The 17,398-nt window shown below is 43.6% G+C and overlaps 1 protein-coding gene across 18 annotated transcripts in view; it reads right to left on the bottom strand.

The window, feature by feature from the left end:
- The window catches only part of PTPRK (protein tyrosine phosphatase receptor type K), a 1,571,968-nt gene that overhangs the window by 49,469 nt on the left and 1,505,101 nt on the right, over window positions 1-17,398 (bottom strand). For all 18 annotated transcript variants that reach the window (XM_069607477.1, XM_069607481.1, XM_069607480.1 and 15 more), the window contains 3 exons: window positions 3,755-3,890; window positions 2,579-2,728; window positions 598-771 (listed from right to left, as the gene is read on the bottom strand). In XM_069607477.1, the coding sequence (XP_069463578.1) occupies window positions 598-771; window positions 2,579-2,728; window positions 3,755-3,890 (460 nt within the window). The remainder of the gene's footprint in view (window positions 1-597; window positions 772-2,578; window positions 2,729-3,754; window positions 3,891-17,398) is intronic.

Here is a 17,398-nt window from a genome sequence, read left to right as displayed (position 1 = left end):
CCGGACCGGCAGGCTTGTAATTAGGCCCATTCTCTCAGACTCTGGATTAGATTTTGAAGAGTAAGTATTTTACCTACCCAAACGTGGAGCTAACAGACTTGACATAGCAGTAGTTCTAGACATTTCTTTAAGAACAGTGTGTCTCACTTATTTGTTGTATAGAAGTTTACAGGTGACCCTTTACGTGATGGGCATTAATAAATAGATGTGGATTGCAAAGGAAAGGAAACAGTTTTCTAACATAACACCGCCCTGCTGACTAGGGACACTAAAGGAGACGAAGTTGACAATGCAAGCCAACCCACACTGGATTCTCCAGGGTGCCAATTTTCCCGGAAACATGTGGTGGTAGTAGGCTTTACTTGGGTAAGGCCCAGGGTGTTCAGTTATGGAATATTGTACATAACTTATATCCATATGTACTTGAGTAATGTCATTGTGTAAAATGAGTAGGTTACCTCGACCAACGTTTTGTTGAAAATACAAGCTGCAAAAGCTTTGCCCCACCCATAGTTCCTGTTTTTTGCACATTTGTAAATCCATGGCACCAATACCCTTTGAGGGGAGGAGCTTATTTGCAGAATACAAAAGCCTTACGTCCACTAGAGCAGCATTGATGTAGTTGCTGCTTTCCCCGTCAATAGTGATTAAGAAAGGCAGACATCGGTCTGGCGGAAGCAGTTCCATGAAGCGATTCTTCTCATGGTTCCTTGGCAAGCACGCTATGCTGCAGTCCTCTGCTTGCAGTCGAGGAGTCACAGAATTCAGGGTCTAAACAACAGAAATCCAGATATCAAAATGGATTTATACCTTTGTAGCAAAAGCATTCCTGTCCAAACGCAAAACTTCAAATACACTGTGCAGCAGTAACCCGATTATGTGCTCCTAATAGCACTAAAAGGTTAGCCAGATTGACACATGTAACGCAGCACAGGGAGCAGGCTAGAAAGAACAAGCAAGCATAACTATGTATGTGCCCAATTTACACAGAGCAACAGCATTTTGCTCTTGTCATAGTGCTTCCACCATCACCTGGTTCATTTATTATTTTAAGAATATTCTGTTTATATGGTTAATATCCATTCTCACCACAAGGTCTTATTTCGGTGTCCCTCTAGAATCGCAATAAAACAGCTCAATTGCTACATCTGATGAGGGTGACTGTCAATGAAGGGCATAACACAGGCACTCTAAACAATTCCTGTTTAAACTCCCCAACACATGGCAGTGATAGCCATGGGGATACGGCTCACCTGGTTGTGTCGACCCCTTTTAACCACTAAATGATCAGCTCAGCGTTAACTTACCAGTTCATTTAAAATGTGAGCACATATACTTTTTAATATATACAGCAAAATGTCCAAATAAAAGAGCATTTGCTCATTAGTATTCGGTCCTAACCTATATTTGTCAACTATTGTTTCGGTTCCATATCCCTTTGCCGACAGCCGTTTTTCCAAAGTATTTCTTTTTCAAAGAAGTTACTTTGAAAAAAAATCTCCTGACAAGCCCCCCCCACTTCCCTATACCATTATCCCTAACCCCCACCCCTTTTAACACTGTACCTACCCCCTATATATTTCAAGAAGTTTTTTCTCGAAGTAATTTTTCTGCTGAAAATTACTTCGAAAAAACACCTGTCGGCAAAACAACGTAATACCATTATTTAGTCATTCTGCCAGTGGGTCGGCCGCCCTAGGGCCTTTATCCCTAGTTTCTCTACCGATTACCATCCCCATGACCCCCCCAACCTTATGACAAAAGCAGCTCTAAGCAAACACATTTCGAAAGAAGATCTTATGTATGGGAGGGCAATTTAGATAGAAACGTCTTATAAACTAATGAAATGATTCAGACACCAAGTAGCTTATGAATAGGTTGAGTTTTATTAAATCGATACTGAAATGGAGAGGCAAAAAAGCCCTATATTTTGGCTGAGCTTATACACCAAAACAAGAATTTACCTATCCGTAACATAAATAACCCATGCTTTTTCAGATGCCACAGAAGTTCTACTATTGCAAGAAAAGGAAAGATGCAGAATTGGAACATTAAGGGTCAGGCAGTGCGATGATACCTACTCTCATATAGCTACTAACTCGGAGTACAGTACATTTGTAACGAATGTTTACCTGAAGGAAGTCTACACGATGACTCAGTAAGAAATTATATATGAATTATATGTATGTAATTTCTTAAGATTTTCATTTAAATGTTGCTTGCATGTAAATGGTCTTCTTTTCTCGTGCTTATAACACGTACGCATCAATGCCGTGAACCGGGAAGATAATTGTGGCATTGGCCAGCCTGTATAAGCTAAAAAGAAGTGCTACAGTAAAATATTTGATGGAATCACACAAATTATTGCTAAAGATAATGAATCAATCAGTGTAAGGCTGATCATCAAACTGCAAAACTGCAGCACCACACAACATACATGCTAATTATCCACTTTAAGTGAGGACCAGGCCCAGCGATGAGCATGGCTGTTAAAACTGCGGAAAGACTAAGAAATCGGTTCAGCCACCAAAACCATTTGTTCAGTAAGTTATGCATAAACGCATCCCCTTCTCATTACCTGAAATTCATCTTTGAGGTGTGACGAGTTTGTTTGCGAGTCTATCCGGATCATATCAAAATAGGCCACTCTGTATTCACAGGCTGGTATAGCGGTTTCACCACATAAACAGGCTTCCAAGATGGCGTCATGAATAAAAATATACTGCTCCTGTGAGGAAACCAGAAAAGGAACATTGCATTTTTTAGTTTTCATCCCTTTTATTTAACACCAATTCTCTATGAAACAGCCTTCAGCTGACAAGTCAATTCTTTTAATGAATCAGTGCCTAAAAGGATAGTGTTGTGTATGACTGACAGGGCAAACTGACGTTCCCTTGCAAACCTGCTATATTAGAGCCAAAACACCATACCACCATGGAAGGCCCGCACATCCATCAACCGCTATGGAGGGGCAAGCTATCAGCCAAGCCCACCCAGTGTAAACACGGAGTGCGTCGTAAGCTGCTTGTGGTAGCTAAAGTGTCACAGTGGGAGGCAGCGTGTTGGAAGCAGCATCTAGAGTAAGGAACTGGGCTTCAAGCAAGAAGAAAAGCCTGTATGCGTGTCTGTATGCATGCAAGGGTTCCTGTCTGAAAGGATGCGTCTGAATGAGATACAGTGCATGTTGTTTGGGGGTGTGAGTGAATCAGAGTATGTATGCTATGTAAATATGTATGTTTTTGTCTGTACCGGGTTGTTAGCAGGCCTCAGATTGCGGGGAGAGGGAGTGAGGGGGAAGAGGATACATTGGTTCAGCCAGCAAGAGCATGCTTTCTTACTGGGGCATGTGTTTTACTGGCACTTTGAGTAAAGCCAACATGATGAATGTTCTTACTGGCAGAGACATGCTTTGTCATATATAATTAAGGGCAAATGGGAACAGTGGCATATGTTGGTGCAGCCAGCATGGACATGTATATAAAACAGACAGTTTTCTTTTACACTAACAATAATGGCATATACTGGGTAAAAGTACCATGATAACGAGTTGGAAAATGGTCCAGTGCACTCTTGGTGAATTAGCATGTAATGGATTTTGGTATTTTTCCTGCGTTTCCTTACAAAACAGATTGCAGAAACTGTGGCTTTTTTGCCCATTTATTTCACATAAATTGTGCTCTATAATGTCCATATTAATTGGAAACCTTGATGCCCATTGTATTAAAAAAATTCACCAGTCACCACTGCTTTATACCTCGGTCTGAACCATATTGATGCGTCGCGATCGTAATGCCTTGACACAGTTATATATATCCACAACTCCTTCCCTCTCTGCCATATCCAGCATGATGTCAATTACGATGTAGCAACCAGTCCGTCCAGCGCCAGCACTAAGAAGGGTCAAAGGAAGAAAAGTAGTTAGAAAGTCCATGATTTAAGTACTAAAACAATGTTGAAATAATGTCATTACTTGCTATTGGTATTTGAGGAGAGGGTCTGGCCAATCAAGATGACAGGAACACTATCACAGGACAATGTTTAAACTCATGCGTACATACTTGCTGTGCTTTGAGTATTTCTGTAATACATGCCAACTCTACTTTTCACCAGCATGCAGCATTACCAAGGTGGAAATGATCTGCGTGAAAGCGTGAACATTTGTGACAGTCACAATATCCACACCAAATGTCACTACAATTGGAACATAAGTTTTAAATTAAAAGTTAAAGACCAAAAGTACCATTTTACATGTAACCAATAAAGTATGTGTATGTTTAAAACAGAGTTCTGCCATACAAACTTTTTGGATATACAGCGCACCCTTGCTGTGTTCAGATGTTAGATCAGTGATCCCCAACGTGTAGCTCGCGAGCAACATGTTGCTCTCCTGACCCTAAAATGTTGCTCGCCAGTTGCTCTGGGTCATTGCGTGGAGGCTAAGAAGGAGGACATTCAGGGATGAGACAACAATGGCAGTGTACCCTGAGCCATAACTGTGCAGGAAGGCTAGCCAATCAGCCTACTATATTTGACAGGCATGACATACTGTTAGTTATTGAAGCTGTAGAGGCATCAGTAGAGTGGTCTGAATGGTGGGTCAGGCCAGGTGGTTGCAGGGAGCAAGGGGGATGGCTACAGAAATTAATCTCTTGGGGCTTCAGATGACAGTCCCCAGTGATTGAAGAGAACCTGAAGCACGGAAACTAGGCTGGCTTGGCCATCCATGTGAATACCCATTGCACTGCTCTGTAATCCGAAGTAAAAGTGACTCCCCTCTGAACCCACCCTTATTGAGACAATCCCTGTCTTAGCACTCTAAAATGTCTATGCCACTTGGAGCTCTGGTACACTATGAGGTGCATTGCTGCTGGACCAAGAATACAATCTACGAAGATAATGTTGCTGCCAACAGAGCCTTCCCATGCTGCACTCAGGTAGACAGAAAAGGGGGTTAGTCGCTGAATAGTACGAAAATACGTAATAAAATAGGTGACTTGAATGCCCGACTGTCAAGGAAGTTCCAATTAGCTTCTTTTGTACATGTATGATTTGCATTTGTTGCCAAAATGCAATTTTTTGGTCCCAAATGTTCCACAATAATTGCATAATCTTTGTGAAGACATTTTCATCTTCTGATTCTTCTTTCCAGTATGGAAGTGCATTAATGGGAAAAATAATCTAACCAAATGCCTGTGTTTGTGTTCTGGTGACAGTTGTCAACTTCTGTGCCTTTATACAGCTGGTGCCCACATATTGGACAAATAAGTGGCATGCATGCTCAAACTTTCCTTCTTAAACAATTTGCTTATGCCAGTTTCTTTACATGTGAAGTTTGTGTTTGCGGGCCCCATGCGTCATAATGGGCACAAATGTTACATGCTACTTGTATTGCAGTACCTGGTGGGAAAATTCACATTGTATGATGCTTTGCTTATCTGGTGTTCGACCAATGGGTTGCTAAGGGGAATGAGCTCCAAACTGGGCACACTTAATTAGTGTAGCTACCAATTGCAATTCACATACGTTACTGAAAATAATTTCTTAGTGCCATAGACATTATTTTTACTTTAGTATAGTGTTTCTTGCTAGATTCTTCCTGCTTCTAAATTCTTTAAGAACGGATATTACCCAATGTAATGTAATGTAATGTACTGAATTCATCAACCTCGAGCAATGAATGGCTAAGTCGCCCCTGCCACAGGTATGAACATGCGAAGTGCAGGCTGACCCCATGTCAAGGGAGTGCACTTAACAAGTGAGGTATACAACCATAAACATATAATGTGTACAATATGAAGGAAATAACCCACCCCTTCTGTAAAGTGGTCTTCAAAATTTCCAGTTTGTGAACAATGTTACTGGCCCACTAGCATGCTTAAGAATGCAGCACTTACAACTGTATTTCCCAGGGGATTGCTTGGGGAAAGAGTACCCAAATCCATCAGACAGTTTTTTTTATTCCTAATCACTTGTCTTCAATGTAACAGACCTTGAGTGCTTTAAAAAGCACTATTTTCTGCTAGATTTCTTAGACGGATAACCCTCCCCTCACACAAAGCCTGGTTAAAATTATCTTTAGATTCTACCATATTATTTCCAGTGTTACTCATCCTGTTCTCCTAAAAATGCACCATTTGTCCCTAAAGATCCCGACAATTCCTTTGGAGGGATAGATGGGGCAGCACCAAAATAAGCCTTTATATTTTGGAGTAAATGCTACTGTTAAAACGTGCTTAAAAAACATTTGCCATTAAATCGCTTGAACATTTCCTGGGGGAGAACTCCAAGCACTCAAATATTTTCATACATCCTGCAATGTTTTTGAATAATTTTGCTGGCCTAGTGCCTAAAAATGAACTGCTTGCCACTTAATTTACTAAAGATTGTATTTCTATACCAATTTAATGTCAAATGATGTTTAAGGCCCTTATGAATTGCGTGGACTAGGCTTACACCTGGATGAGATCACTGTTAATTACTAATAATTAACAGTTCTATTAGCAGTATTGAGCTTAGTTTAGTACAGTTATGATTTGTTCCAATCATTTTACCACTGATTGAATGCCGATAAATTATATCAAAAATTATATCTGACGCTCAAATGTTGCTCATTGCTAACAAAAGGTTGGGGACCCGTGTTAGATACACATTTTACTTATTGGCAATAAAATAAACACTGAATTTAAACGACTGAAAAGTGTTACCATCACTCAACACAATCTTTCCAAGATTGAGAGCATGGTAAAGGTTTTGCATGGCAAATATGCATTAAATGTTAACAAGAAACAAAACTACTCATCTCAATTGTTCAAACAGATCAGGAGAGTTAAATACAAAATAAACTTGCTGACCTTTAAGAAAACAATTTACTTACCTTCTGCACCATTCTTTCCTTCCTCATACAGATTCCTAATCTCAGATAAATCCTTCATTTGACCTTCGGAATTTCTTTTTCTGCCAACAGGGGGTACAATGCGGCTATGCACGTTTTCTCTGCATTGTTGGCTCATGACTCCAGGCATTTATTTTATGTATTGGACAGTTGTATGGCGCCTATGAACACGTGCTTCCAGGCGCCACAAGTCAGTGGGGGAGGAGAGACAGAGGAGAAACAATAACAGTAAGGAACGGTCCTACGAGGCCACGTGACATTCGGATCGTGCAAGTGCAGTGACCATAAGTGCAGTTGGGAGGGGGCAGGTCAGGGAGGAAAGGTGGAGAGAGAAGTGCAGAAATGCAGGGGGCCCGCTTCTGGGCAAGTGCTGATGGGGGTGCCGGAGGGCAAGTGCCAGGGAGAGCCAGAGGTAAGAGTGCAGGGAGGGGATAGACTATATGCAGGCTGGCCACGCAAGGGTGCCTGTGGGCAAGTGCTTGTAAGAGTACTGGGGTAGACTGGATGAGGAGGGCCTGGCCCCAGTAAGGCACATAAGGGTCCAAGCACCAGTCCAAGCGGCAAGGGGACAGTTTAGCAGCGGAGGTGGCGAGGGAAGGAGGTGGTGAAAAGGAAAGTCTTGAGAAGTTTCCAGAACTTGAGCAGATCCGGCTCAAGTCTAGAGGGACAGGAAGGCCATTCCAGAGCCTACATCCAATTGTCCCTAAATACCTTCCTGCTAGAGTTCTTCGGGGCGCTTCCCCAAGCAGATAGCAGGGAGGTATTTAGGGACAATTGGATGTAGCGGGGTCCCAGGCCCCAGTAAGCCTTGTGGATGGATGCAGAGGGTATTGAATTGGATCCTACCAGCAATGGGCAGCCAGTGGAGAGGTTCTAGGGCTGCAGAGATTCAGTCCCTGGGCTTGAGGCCAAGGTCAAGTCGTGCGGCTCTATTCTGGATTAGATTAATAGGGTGAAGGGAGGAAAGAGGCAGACTGGGGAAGAGGCTGTTGCAGTAGTCCAGCCTAGAGAGAACCAGACCTCTGGAGACATTGAGCCTCTGGGGAAAGGTGAGCAAAGGGAGAATGCCTCTGAGGAGGTTGAGCAGAAAGTTGGACTTCTTGGTAAGGTCCGTGTTGTGAGGGGACAAGGAACGAGAGGAGTCAAAAATGACCCCAAGGTTTTTTGCCACACAAGTGGGTGAGGGGGACCAAGGAGGGTGGCTGGAGAGTGGGAGGGGAAACGGGGAGCAGGCGTCCCAATGAGAAGGATCTCAGTCTTACTGGCATTAAGGCAGATATCATTAACACAACACCATGCCTGAATATAGTCAGATATGAGAGAGGAAGAAAAGGAGGTAGAGAAGGGAAGCTTAAAGGAGAGCTGTGTCATCAGCATAGCAATGGTAGTGAGGAGAGAAAGTGGAGATCCTGATGTCGTGCCATATATATGGTGTGTTCAGTGCCCGATGACCTCAGTTCCTCCTTCCACCCGCCCCAGTAGCAGAGGGAATTATGAGTCTCACTCGCTAGTCCCCAGGGATCTGTCATCAAGGTGGCAAGGACATGGGGATTGCTTTTGGGTCCAGTTCCTGGGGGTGGACCAGTAAGGGAGGATCACCTGGGTGAGGTGACTTCAGGGAGTGGGACACCGGATGCGAGATTCACACTCTGAGCGAGGCAAAGCACATGAGGAAACAGCAGTTAAAAGATGGCTGTTTAATACAAGGCGAAAGAAGAGAAAACAGAAGGGGATGGCAGAGAGGGTGGTGCCCTTGACTTTTTCGATGAGGCACCGTTACTTTAATGAACCTTCGAGAATAGAAAACATAAGACCAGGAAACAAGGATGAAGAATCCTGCACTGTCAAGCGGGGAGCATAGCTTACGCCGTGTTGCTGTCCTTGGCTCCTACAACAAAGCAGCAAAATTGAACAACAGATGAGTGATTGATCTTTGAAGCCAAAATACAATACCTTAGACAGAGTGGTCCGGCACCACGTGCATACTCATTCGAAAGTCTCTGTAAGGTATCCAACTGAAAGGTGGCAAAAGTGAAAGAGTGACAAAGAATTGTGAAATCGAAGTGGTCCTGCAATGGGACAAGCAAAATCCTTTGCACAATTGAAAGTCTTCGATGTTAATAACATAGAAAGTTGATGGCAAAGTAGATGAAGTTGGTCCGAGCCCAGCGGAGGGAGACTAATTGAATATTGTGTTAACAGGATCTGAGCCCCACTGAGGGGGCTCCGGGTTGAACCGTGAATCACCCGAGAAATTGGATTCATGAATATCCTACGACTATTGTGTTGAGAGGATCTGAGCCTGCGTGAGGGGGATCCGAGGTAAATAGTGAATTGCCAGAGAAATTGAGCAATTGTGAAATGCTAAGAGGAAAAGAACTTCTTTTTTTGTCGCATCAGTCCCTCTGAAAAAAAGACTTTGAAAGGCAAAGAGACTTGGGCATGGAAGGCCCTGATGCTAATGATTGAACTGTATCCTTGTGCTAGAGAAGCCAGAGCTTGTGCTAAACTCGAGGGCATCGCCTTATGCCATGCTGAAAACGTGAGGAGGGGAGGCCAGCGGCCTTAATATCCTGACATATTATTTTGTGAACACTTCTTTATTTTTCATAACACTGTTTCCCACACTGTATTTATTTAGAGGTAAGGATTGGCAATAGGTTGATTAGTATAGGCCCTTTTATTCTGACAAGACACCACTAGGACTGAATTATTATTATTTGATGGTCGTAGCTTGCTCCCATATGTAGATTTAGGATTAGATGGGCGTTTTCCAAACCTTTTGAAGTTCAATAAACACAGATGAACTGTGGTCAATTGTGTGTCCTACTGTTGATACCATGCCTTCCTTACTGAATGCAGAACTAGATGTTAACAAGCTCTCCATAAGAAGGTGCAGGCTGGGAGGGCAATGAGTAATCTGTTGGGAAGATGGACTAATACAACCCCTTGTGCATGAACTCCTGACAAAGCGCCCATATGTGAGAGGGAGGCAGAACCCTTCATGGACAAGGCATCTGCCGCCACGTTCTCTGTTAAGGCAGGATGAGCTGCCAACAGGGGATGCTGTTCCTGGAGGACAAAAAGCAAAAGCTGCATCACCTCCCTGCACGGGGAATGATACCCACACCATCTTGCTTGTTAACGTAAAGAGTAGATGCAGTGTGGTACGTGAGGATCAGGTCAGACGTATCCTGTACAGAAAGAAGGCAGGCAACTATGGTCAATCAGATTGCTCACAGCTCCTCCAGATTCACGTGGCACTTCATATCTTCTGCAGCCATAGCTCGCTGACCGAGGCAAGTCCATCATGCCACCCAAGAACTAAAAAACTCAATTTAAGCTAGTACAAAGATGCAGGTCACCATGAGTCACACAGAAGGAGTAGGCAGGCAATGCTTGGGACTTGTACCGGAAAGAGTAGGACCATCTGTGTGATAGTCACTACCTTTTCCTTGAAAGGGAAACCCCCATCCAAGCAAGTGTCCAGAACTACTCCAATGAATTGGAGTGCCAATGATGATGTGGTCTGGGACTTCTTCACATCCCGGGAGAAGCCCAAGCTGTGTAAAAGGTTGTAAGAGTGATACAGGTGGGCCGTCACCAGATCTGGGTTTTGGGCTCAGATGAGGCAATCATCCAGGTAGGCGAACACGCAGAACTTCTCCTTTGTGAGATGTGCTGCCACCATTGCCAACAGCTTAGTGAAGAACCTATAGGGTGAGTTAAGGCCGAAGGATAGGTCTTTTGAATGGTAATGATATTCCCAGCCACAAATCTCAGGAAATCCTGTGCTTTGGCTGGATAGGCAAATGGAAGTATGCGCCCTGAAGGTTCCAGTACACCAACCAAACCTGCAATTCGAGGGCCTGGTGCATTTAAGCAAGAGCAATCATTTTGAATGTGTCCTTGCACAGGAATTAGTTAAAAAGCCTCTGTTTCAAGATTGGACACAGGCTCCAGTATTCCTTTGGCGCCGAAAAGTACAGGAGAGCACCAATCTTTATGAATCTCCATGGTGGGTACCAGTTCTACAGCTGCTTTTGCCATGGGATGATGTACCTGTTCCAAGAGAAGAAAATTTAGGGAATGGGAGCTGTTAGCCGAAGTAGAAAAACGCAATATATTCCTGTTAGATGACCAGCAAGGCCCAAGTATCGGAAGTAATGCACGGCCATTCCTCAACATGCAGATGTACACAGGGCATGCCTATGCCGATAAGCAGGAGCGAGGGAAGATCCCGCGCCCATGGTAACAGCCTTGACTCCAGAAAGGCAACAGCCAAGCGGTTCAACACAGCCGGTGAGTCGAGGGGAAAACCGATGAGAACCGGGCTGTGATGAGTGAGAATCACAAAGTGGCAAGTTTTGAACCAAAGCTAATGAACTCTGAATTAACTGTTAAAAGTGTGAAGGGGAGACTAGCTGCAGAGGGAAAGCAGCACCACGTGGGTGCTAACTCGAGACACTCTGGACGAGCCCCATATGAGATAAACTACAAGTACCAGAAGGCTGTAGGAAAGACCACAAAATAGGTCAAAGTGGTCATATAAAGGGTCAAGCTAAATCTCTAAAATCAAAACACTGATCTACAAGCACTGGGAAAGAAAGTGAATACTACATTGATAGTAAACATTGAGAAACCCTGGGAATTGAATGCCACAAAAAGTCAAGAGGGGTCTGAGCCGATCGAGGGAGATCCAGGGGTGAAGCCATCACCCAAGTTGTACCCTTTCCATGTGGAAAGCTATTTGATGTTAACTCATGTAACCTTTGTAACCACCTGCTTCAAATTATGCGCCCAGATCCCTCAGGGCAAGGTGGGCAATACAAATAAACAAATACAAATATACAAATACGTAGAGGGGCAACGCCCAGACGAGGGGCCCCCAGAGGTGAAGTCGTCCCCACCATGAAACTTTGATAAACAAGTCCGAAGGGTCAGTGTTCAGAAGAGGGAGACCCAGGGGTGGACCTATCACCCAGTGAACATAGGAAAAGAACGTTCATTTGTAAAAGGAACGTTTGTTTTTGTTATTTGAACATATCAGGCCAGAAGACAAGAGACTTAAGGAAATTCCACTTTGTCATCGGCGGTCCTGAGAACAGCAATCAGAACTGTGGTCTCATGCTGGAGAGGCCCGAGACCAAACTGTGGCTCCAAGCCCATTTTACCCAGTGTCCAAAACGTGGGGAAGGGAGACCCAGGCTACCACATCTTGACATATTTGAGAACACTTCTTTCTTTTCTTGAGAACTATCACACACCCCTTTTTTGTGTTAGTTGTGAGGTTGGTAATGGGTTTCCTGGTATAGGCCTATTTGATTTGACACACCACCACTAGGACTGCCTTATTTTTCATTTGATGGTTGACACTTTCTCCCATCTTAGATTTAGGTTTAGATTAGGCGTTTCTCCAACCTGCCTACAGCATTTATTGTTCAATAAACACCTTTGAAATGTGATCACTTGTGTCTGTCTTACTTGTTGTCACCATGAGTTTCTAACACCCCCCCCCTACTTGCGATCTCCTGTGTGTCTGCCTGCTTCCCTATACAAGCACTGGTAAATCCAGCGCATGTTTTTTCCATTTGTAAAATCTCATATAAGCCTCGAGGAAGTGTTGGTTACAATTGTTTTATCTGCCATGTGTTCAAAGGGGCTCAAGCTCTCTTCTATGTCCAGATACTGGGTCTGAATACAGGGAGAGTTTAAGCCACTTGAACATATTGGCTTTACTTCTGAGGGTGATGTCCCTTCCGTGCCACCCTCAGTGGAGGTTTGTAACGTCACCTGGTAAAAAGCAACTTCCCTCGAAAGGGTTGCCTGGTGACATAACTGGATCAGCAATAGTTGAAATGAAGGGGAACAAGGACACCTTAAGAGGGCCCTGGTCCTAAATGTCTGTTAAGACAGAGGGCAGCTTGGCAATAGTTATGCGGGATGCACCATTAAGATTTTCATTTAGTCCAGCTTGCATAAAGTGAAGCTCAGGAGAGGTATCCAAGCTGCTGGTGTCACAAAGGATTGCAAAGAGGATATAGCAGCATCCTTAGAGTAAAACATGTGTGCCATCAGTCACCTCTCCCAGCATAGGTTCAAAACCCATATCACCATCTCCATTCTCCAGTCTACATTATGAAATATTTGATTCATTTTGGCTTGCAGTGGGGCACAGATGCCAAATGGAGCTGACATCGGAGTTTGGGTCAGAAGACTCAACGCCATGGACTCAATAATAGAAGACAAAGTTGAGACTTCAGCACTAATTGGCTGAGCCAACTGGTACAAAGGAGATTTTTTGCTGTGGGAGCAGAGACTAAGCCAGACAGCGTGTGATCACTGCCTAACGAGGCGCAGTGGGGTATGGCTTCACCAACAGTGAAGGGGTCCAGGCTGCAGCTGGGGCATTTGCAAAGATTCAAGCATCAGAACTCCCTGACTTCTACTTCTCAGAGTGCAAAGTTCTCCACATAATCCCACTTCTCTATCAGATTCACATGGTCAATTGGAAGGGGCTCCAGGGGGGCAGAGACTAGCAGGGAGTCTGAGGCCTGCCCTTGTAAAGGGCCGTGAACAATTGTGCAGCATTTTCCTGGCTGGACCTCCAGGGTATTGAGTGACAGGAGATATTATCGTCCATATTTGTGGTCCTAAAGCAGGGCCTGACATGCACATCTTAGACAGTCTTTGTAGGGCTTAAAGTCGGGATAGCAGGTATAGCACCATTTTACATTCTTAGGTAATGAGATGGTATTCTGTAAAGAGTGTACTGAGCAAGGCAGATTGATTGACGTCATGGGGCGCTTGCTTACTCCATATATATGGACTATGACGTGTCTGGGGTCACGGTTGTGAATGATGCAGGCGCAAAGCTGAATCGGGCTTCCTGGTGGCTGAAAAGCAGTTAAAACGATCAACTGGTGCTAGAGAATATATCCAAGAAGAGGAAACTGTGGGAGAAAGGAATCCATTAGAACTATGCTTTAGCTTTAATCAAATCAAAGTCCCAGAGGAACTAAATGGCAGTTAATGACTTGGCAGGGTTTCAAAGTTGAACACCATTTTGCACATTTTAATACCAATATCAAAGCGATCCATTTGCGAAAGTGCAAAGCAGTGAACAAAAAAAACCAGTCCTCTTAAATTGATTTCAGGTAGTTATAAGAAACATAGATGCTGGTGTGCCAGTTATGCAGGTGTGAGAAAAGGGCTAATTGAGCCAAAATAGCAAAGCGGCCAAAACAAACTAGAAACGATGGAATGGAAGCAGAAATTGAGAATGCAGTCAGTGACCAGGGCAAGAATCCAGTAATAAGTTGAGAACTTGAACAGGAAGTGATAAAAAGAGAGCCTAGCAGATGCAGGCTGAGTCTCAGTCAAAATGTTAGTGTATGCATTCCTAGGCTTCTTATTGGTTGAGACTCAGAGTTCCAATCCAGTTGATCAAAATTATTAAAACCCCATGCAGGATATGCATGGCTTTGCAAGCCAATATGCTTGCCAGTTCGGACAAAAAGTAACTTTCTGTAGAATGGTTCATTATAACTTGCTATGTATGCATGGATTGGGGATATAATGTAGAGTACACAGATATCCCTTTATAGTACTGCTCATTAACCAGGCAGCAGAGGCCATTCTATAAAGAAGGAGATTAATATAGCTTTCCATAAATCGGACTAAATTTTAAAAGGGTATTACATTTTATCAAAGGGTGATCCAGAACTTAAACCAGGTTCAAAATTGTAAACGGCTAACAAGGTTAAAATGTATCCTAGTTTATTAAAAGGTATAATCTGCCCAAGACATCCGGCCGATTACATTTTCTGGCTCACAGCAACACCATACCTAAGGCAATAAATGGTGATCTAAGAGCTGTGGAAAGTTAGAGGAACACCCCATCCATTTAAAAGAAGGGGCCAAGCCAAAGGGTACTGGGATGGCCTGGCCGCTATTATATGAAGGTCCAAAGGGTGGATGAAGCGGGATTCCCTGGATCCATCACCTCCCCCTGATGCAGTATTTTTAGTTCCTCCTGGAAGAGACCCACCCCATTACCATTGAAAAGGAACTGCAAGTTGAAGCAGGCCAGGGTTTGCGGGTAATAACCCACAAACTGAAGTATGCCCCAGACAGGAAACGGTCAGAGAAACATTATTGCAACTAGTGGATGTTTAATAGAACAAACATTATTTCCAAAACGCAAAGGTTTAGAGCAACAAAAGGTATATCTTTTCAATCCGTGAGCATTCAGGTGAAACAACCCATCTCCTGAACGGAGAGAGATTAGCACATCAAACTTGTTTCCTGAACTATGAACACTCAATAAATCAAGTGTATCTTAAGGGACGAGAGGATCCAACTTCACCATACGGTCTGGCTGCAGTGTCAGCCCTGCTGTCCCCACAGATGGAGACTGCTGCTAAATGCAACCGGGCACAGGGCAAACACAGTAAGACTTGCAAGATGGCACTGGGATCCCGGTGCCGGTTTAAATCCTTGAAACAAATAATTAAGAATAATAAAAGGCAATTATCATTTAACCAATATGAAGGAGTTAACAATCAGCCAATGTTAAACTCATTAAAACTACTTTATAAAGAAGACCACTCAAGACTCCCGAAGGAGACCAACCATGGGAAAGACCAATTCTGAGTCAGTTAAAATGGAGGACCCTTCATAAAGGTGTATAGAAATGGTTGGGAAGGACCATTAATGGGGATACGCTGGAAAGGAGCAGACATGCTGCTCTCTGCTCCCAGAGGAAAAAGTGAGGTTGCTATCAATCAAGGTGGTCCATCTTCGGGCAGCAGTGGAACGGAAACTCAGCCAGATGCAAGAAATAATCCACACACCCAACACCTATGCTGGGCAGGGAGTAGTATATTGCTGGTTGTTGCCATAGACGCAAATGAGCAAAAGGGAGGCTAAAGGGCAAGAACCTTTTAAGAGAAGCCAAAACACAGAAGAAGCTGAGAAGGCCATTCAGAGCCATGGTGAAATCATGGCTATCAGCTTAAACACCTAGTCTCTCACCTACACGTACGGCCAGCCGCTTCTCTCCACCATGTAGAAATGTTTACCCTATATAAATCCTATTCAGGACCACCCTGTAACTCGGTCCTCACTTTACACTGTAATTTATCTTGCAACAGGTATTCTGCACACTCTGTTCTCTGTATGTAACTGTTCAGAGCCTGGACTAATGTATGCACCCTGCTTTTACTGCTGTATTAATGTGTTTGTGTTAAGATATGTAACTCTGTTGTGCACATGATTAGGCGCCCAGCTACCTGAGGGTTTGGACGCTTTATAAATAAACAAACTAAACTAAGGCGTGACTCCTGCCAGGATCGAGTGAATATAGCCTGCCTGACCAGCACACAGAAATACTCTTTCTAGCATAGCATACACATTCAAGAGCTGTGGAGAGGCCCAAGAGAACTATTGAAGTAGATCACAGGCCGTGGAGAGGCATAATGAACTGAGTCTGTGAACAAATGGGTCTTGGAGAGGCATTGGAGAACTGTGAAGGAGCAAACTGAGCTGAGAGCCAGAGGCTGTGGCAATGCCTGAAGGAAGAGATTGTACAGGAAACGAAGCAGCCAAGTGGAAGACCAGAATTGTGAATACCCCTGGAAGGGATTTACCAGGGGATCATCTTGTATTTTGCTAAACATTTATATGGGCGGTTCATTCTGCCCATATTTGTTTTACATTACATTGAATGTATATGGGTAGCCAGCAGGTTAAGCCGAAGAATACGTTGGGACAATATTGTTGGCTATCATCCTTTGAACTTTATTAGACAAGGCTGTCCCAGGACGCACAGATCTTTACGTTTTCAGTTAGGGTTTTATGTTGGCAGTCCTTATACTCTAAGGTACAGGGAGCCCACTTTATATTATCAAGTCCTTGAGATTGTTTCACAAAGTTATGCCCCATTATTTCTAGATCATTTCCCTAGTCACTACAGAGGTTTCACAAACCCATACCCTCAAACCACATCTAGGAATAAAGACACTGAACTCCACTTGGTGTAGGTCTGCTCGATCTTCTCGAGATTACTTGAGTTTTCTCAAGACTACAGCTCGTGCAGCATTCTCTATACCCAACAAATGCATTCAAATCTTTGGTTAAAGAAATATGTGAAGAACCATGAAACGTCATGGATCACCAACAGGAGCTTTATTAAGCAGCAAACTTTGATCTACCTCACTCCAGAAATTGACTCCAACTGCCAATCAAATGTTCTAATAGTTGCATCATTTTGAGGTTTCCAGTCCGTACGAATATCATCTCAGACAGGGTTGTGTTCTCACACCCTGTCTTTTTACTTTATATCTATCTAATATTCTTGATAGCCTTGAGGCTTGTGTAAACTATGCACAGAGATTGGGCCATTTGAAACTTCCCATATTGCTCTTTGCAGATGACGTCCTATTATTTGATAGAACACCAATGGGTCTGCAAAGAGAAATAAATTACTTGGCACTATATTTGCAG

Source organism: Ambystoma mexicanum, chromosome 4q (assembly GCF_040938575.1).
Source record: "Ambystoma mexicanum isolate Mex_15411 chromosome 4q, UKY_AmexF1_1, whole genome shotgun sequence".
In the NCBI taxonomy this organism is placed as follows: domain Eukaryota; kingdom Metazoa; phylum Chordata; class Amphibia; order Caudata; family Ambystomatidae; genus Ambystoma; species Ambystoma mexicanum.
This window is presented reverse-complemented; position numbering and strand designations above follow the sequence as displayed.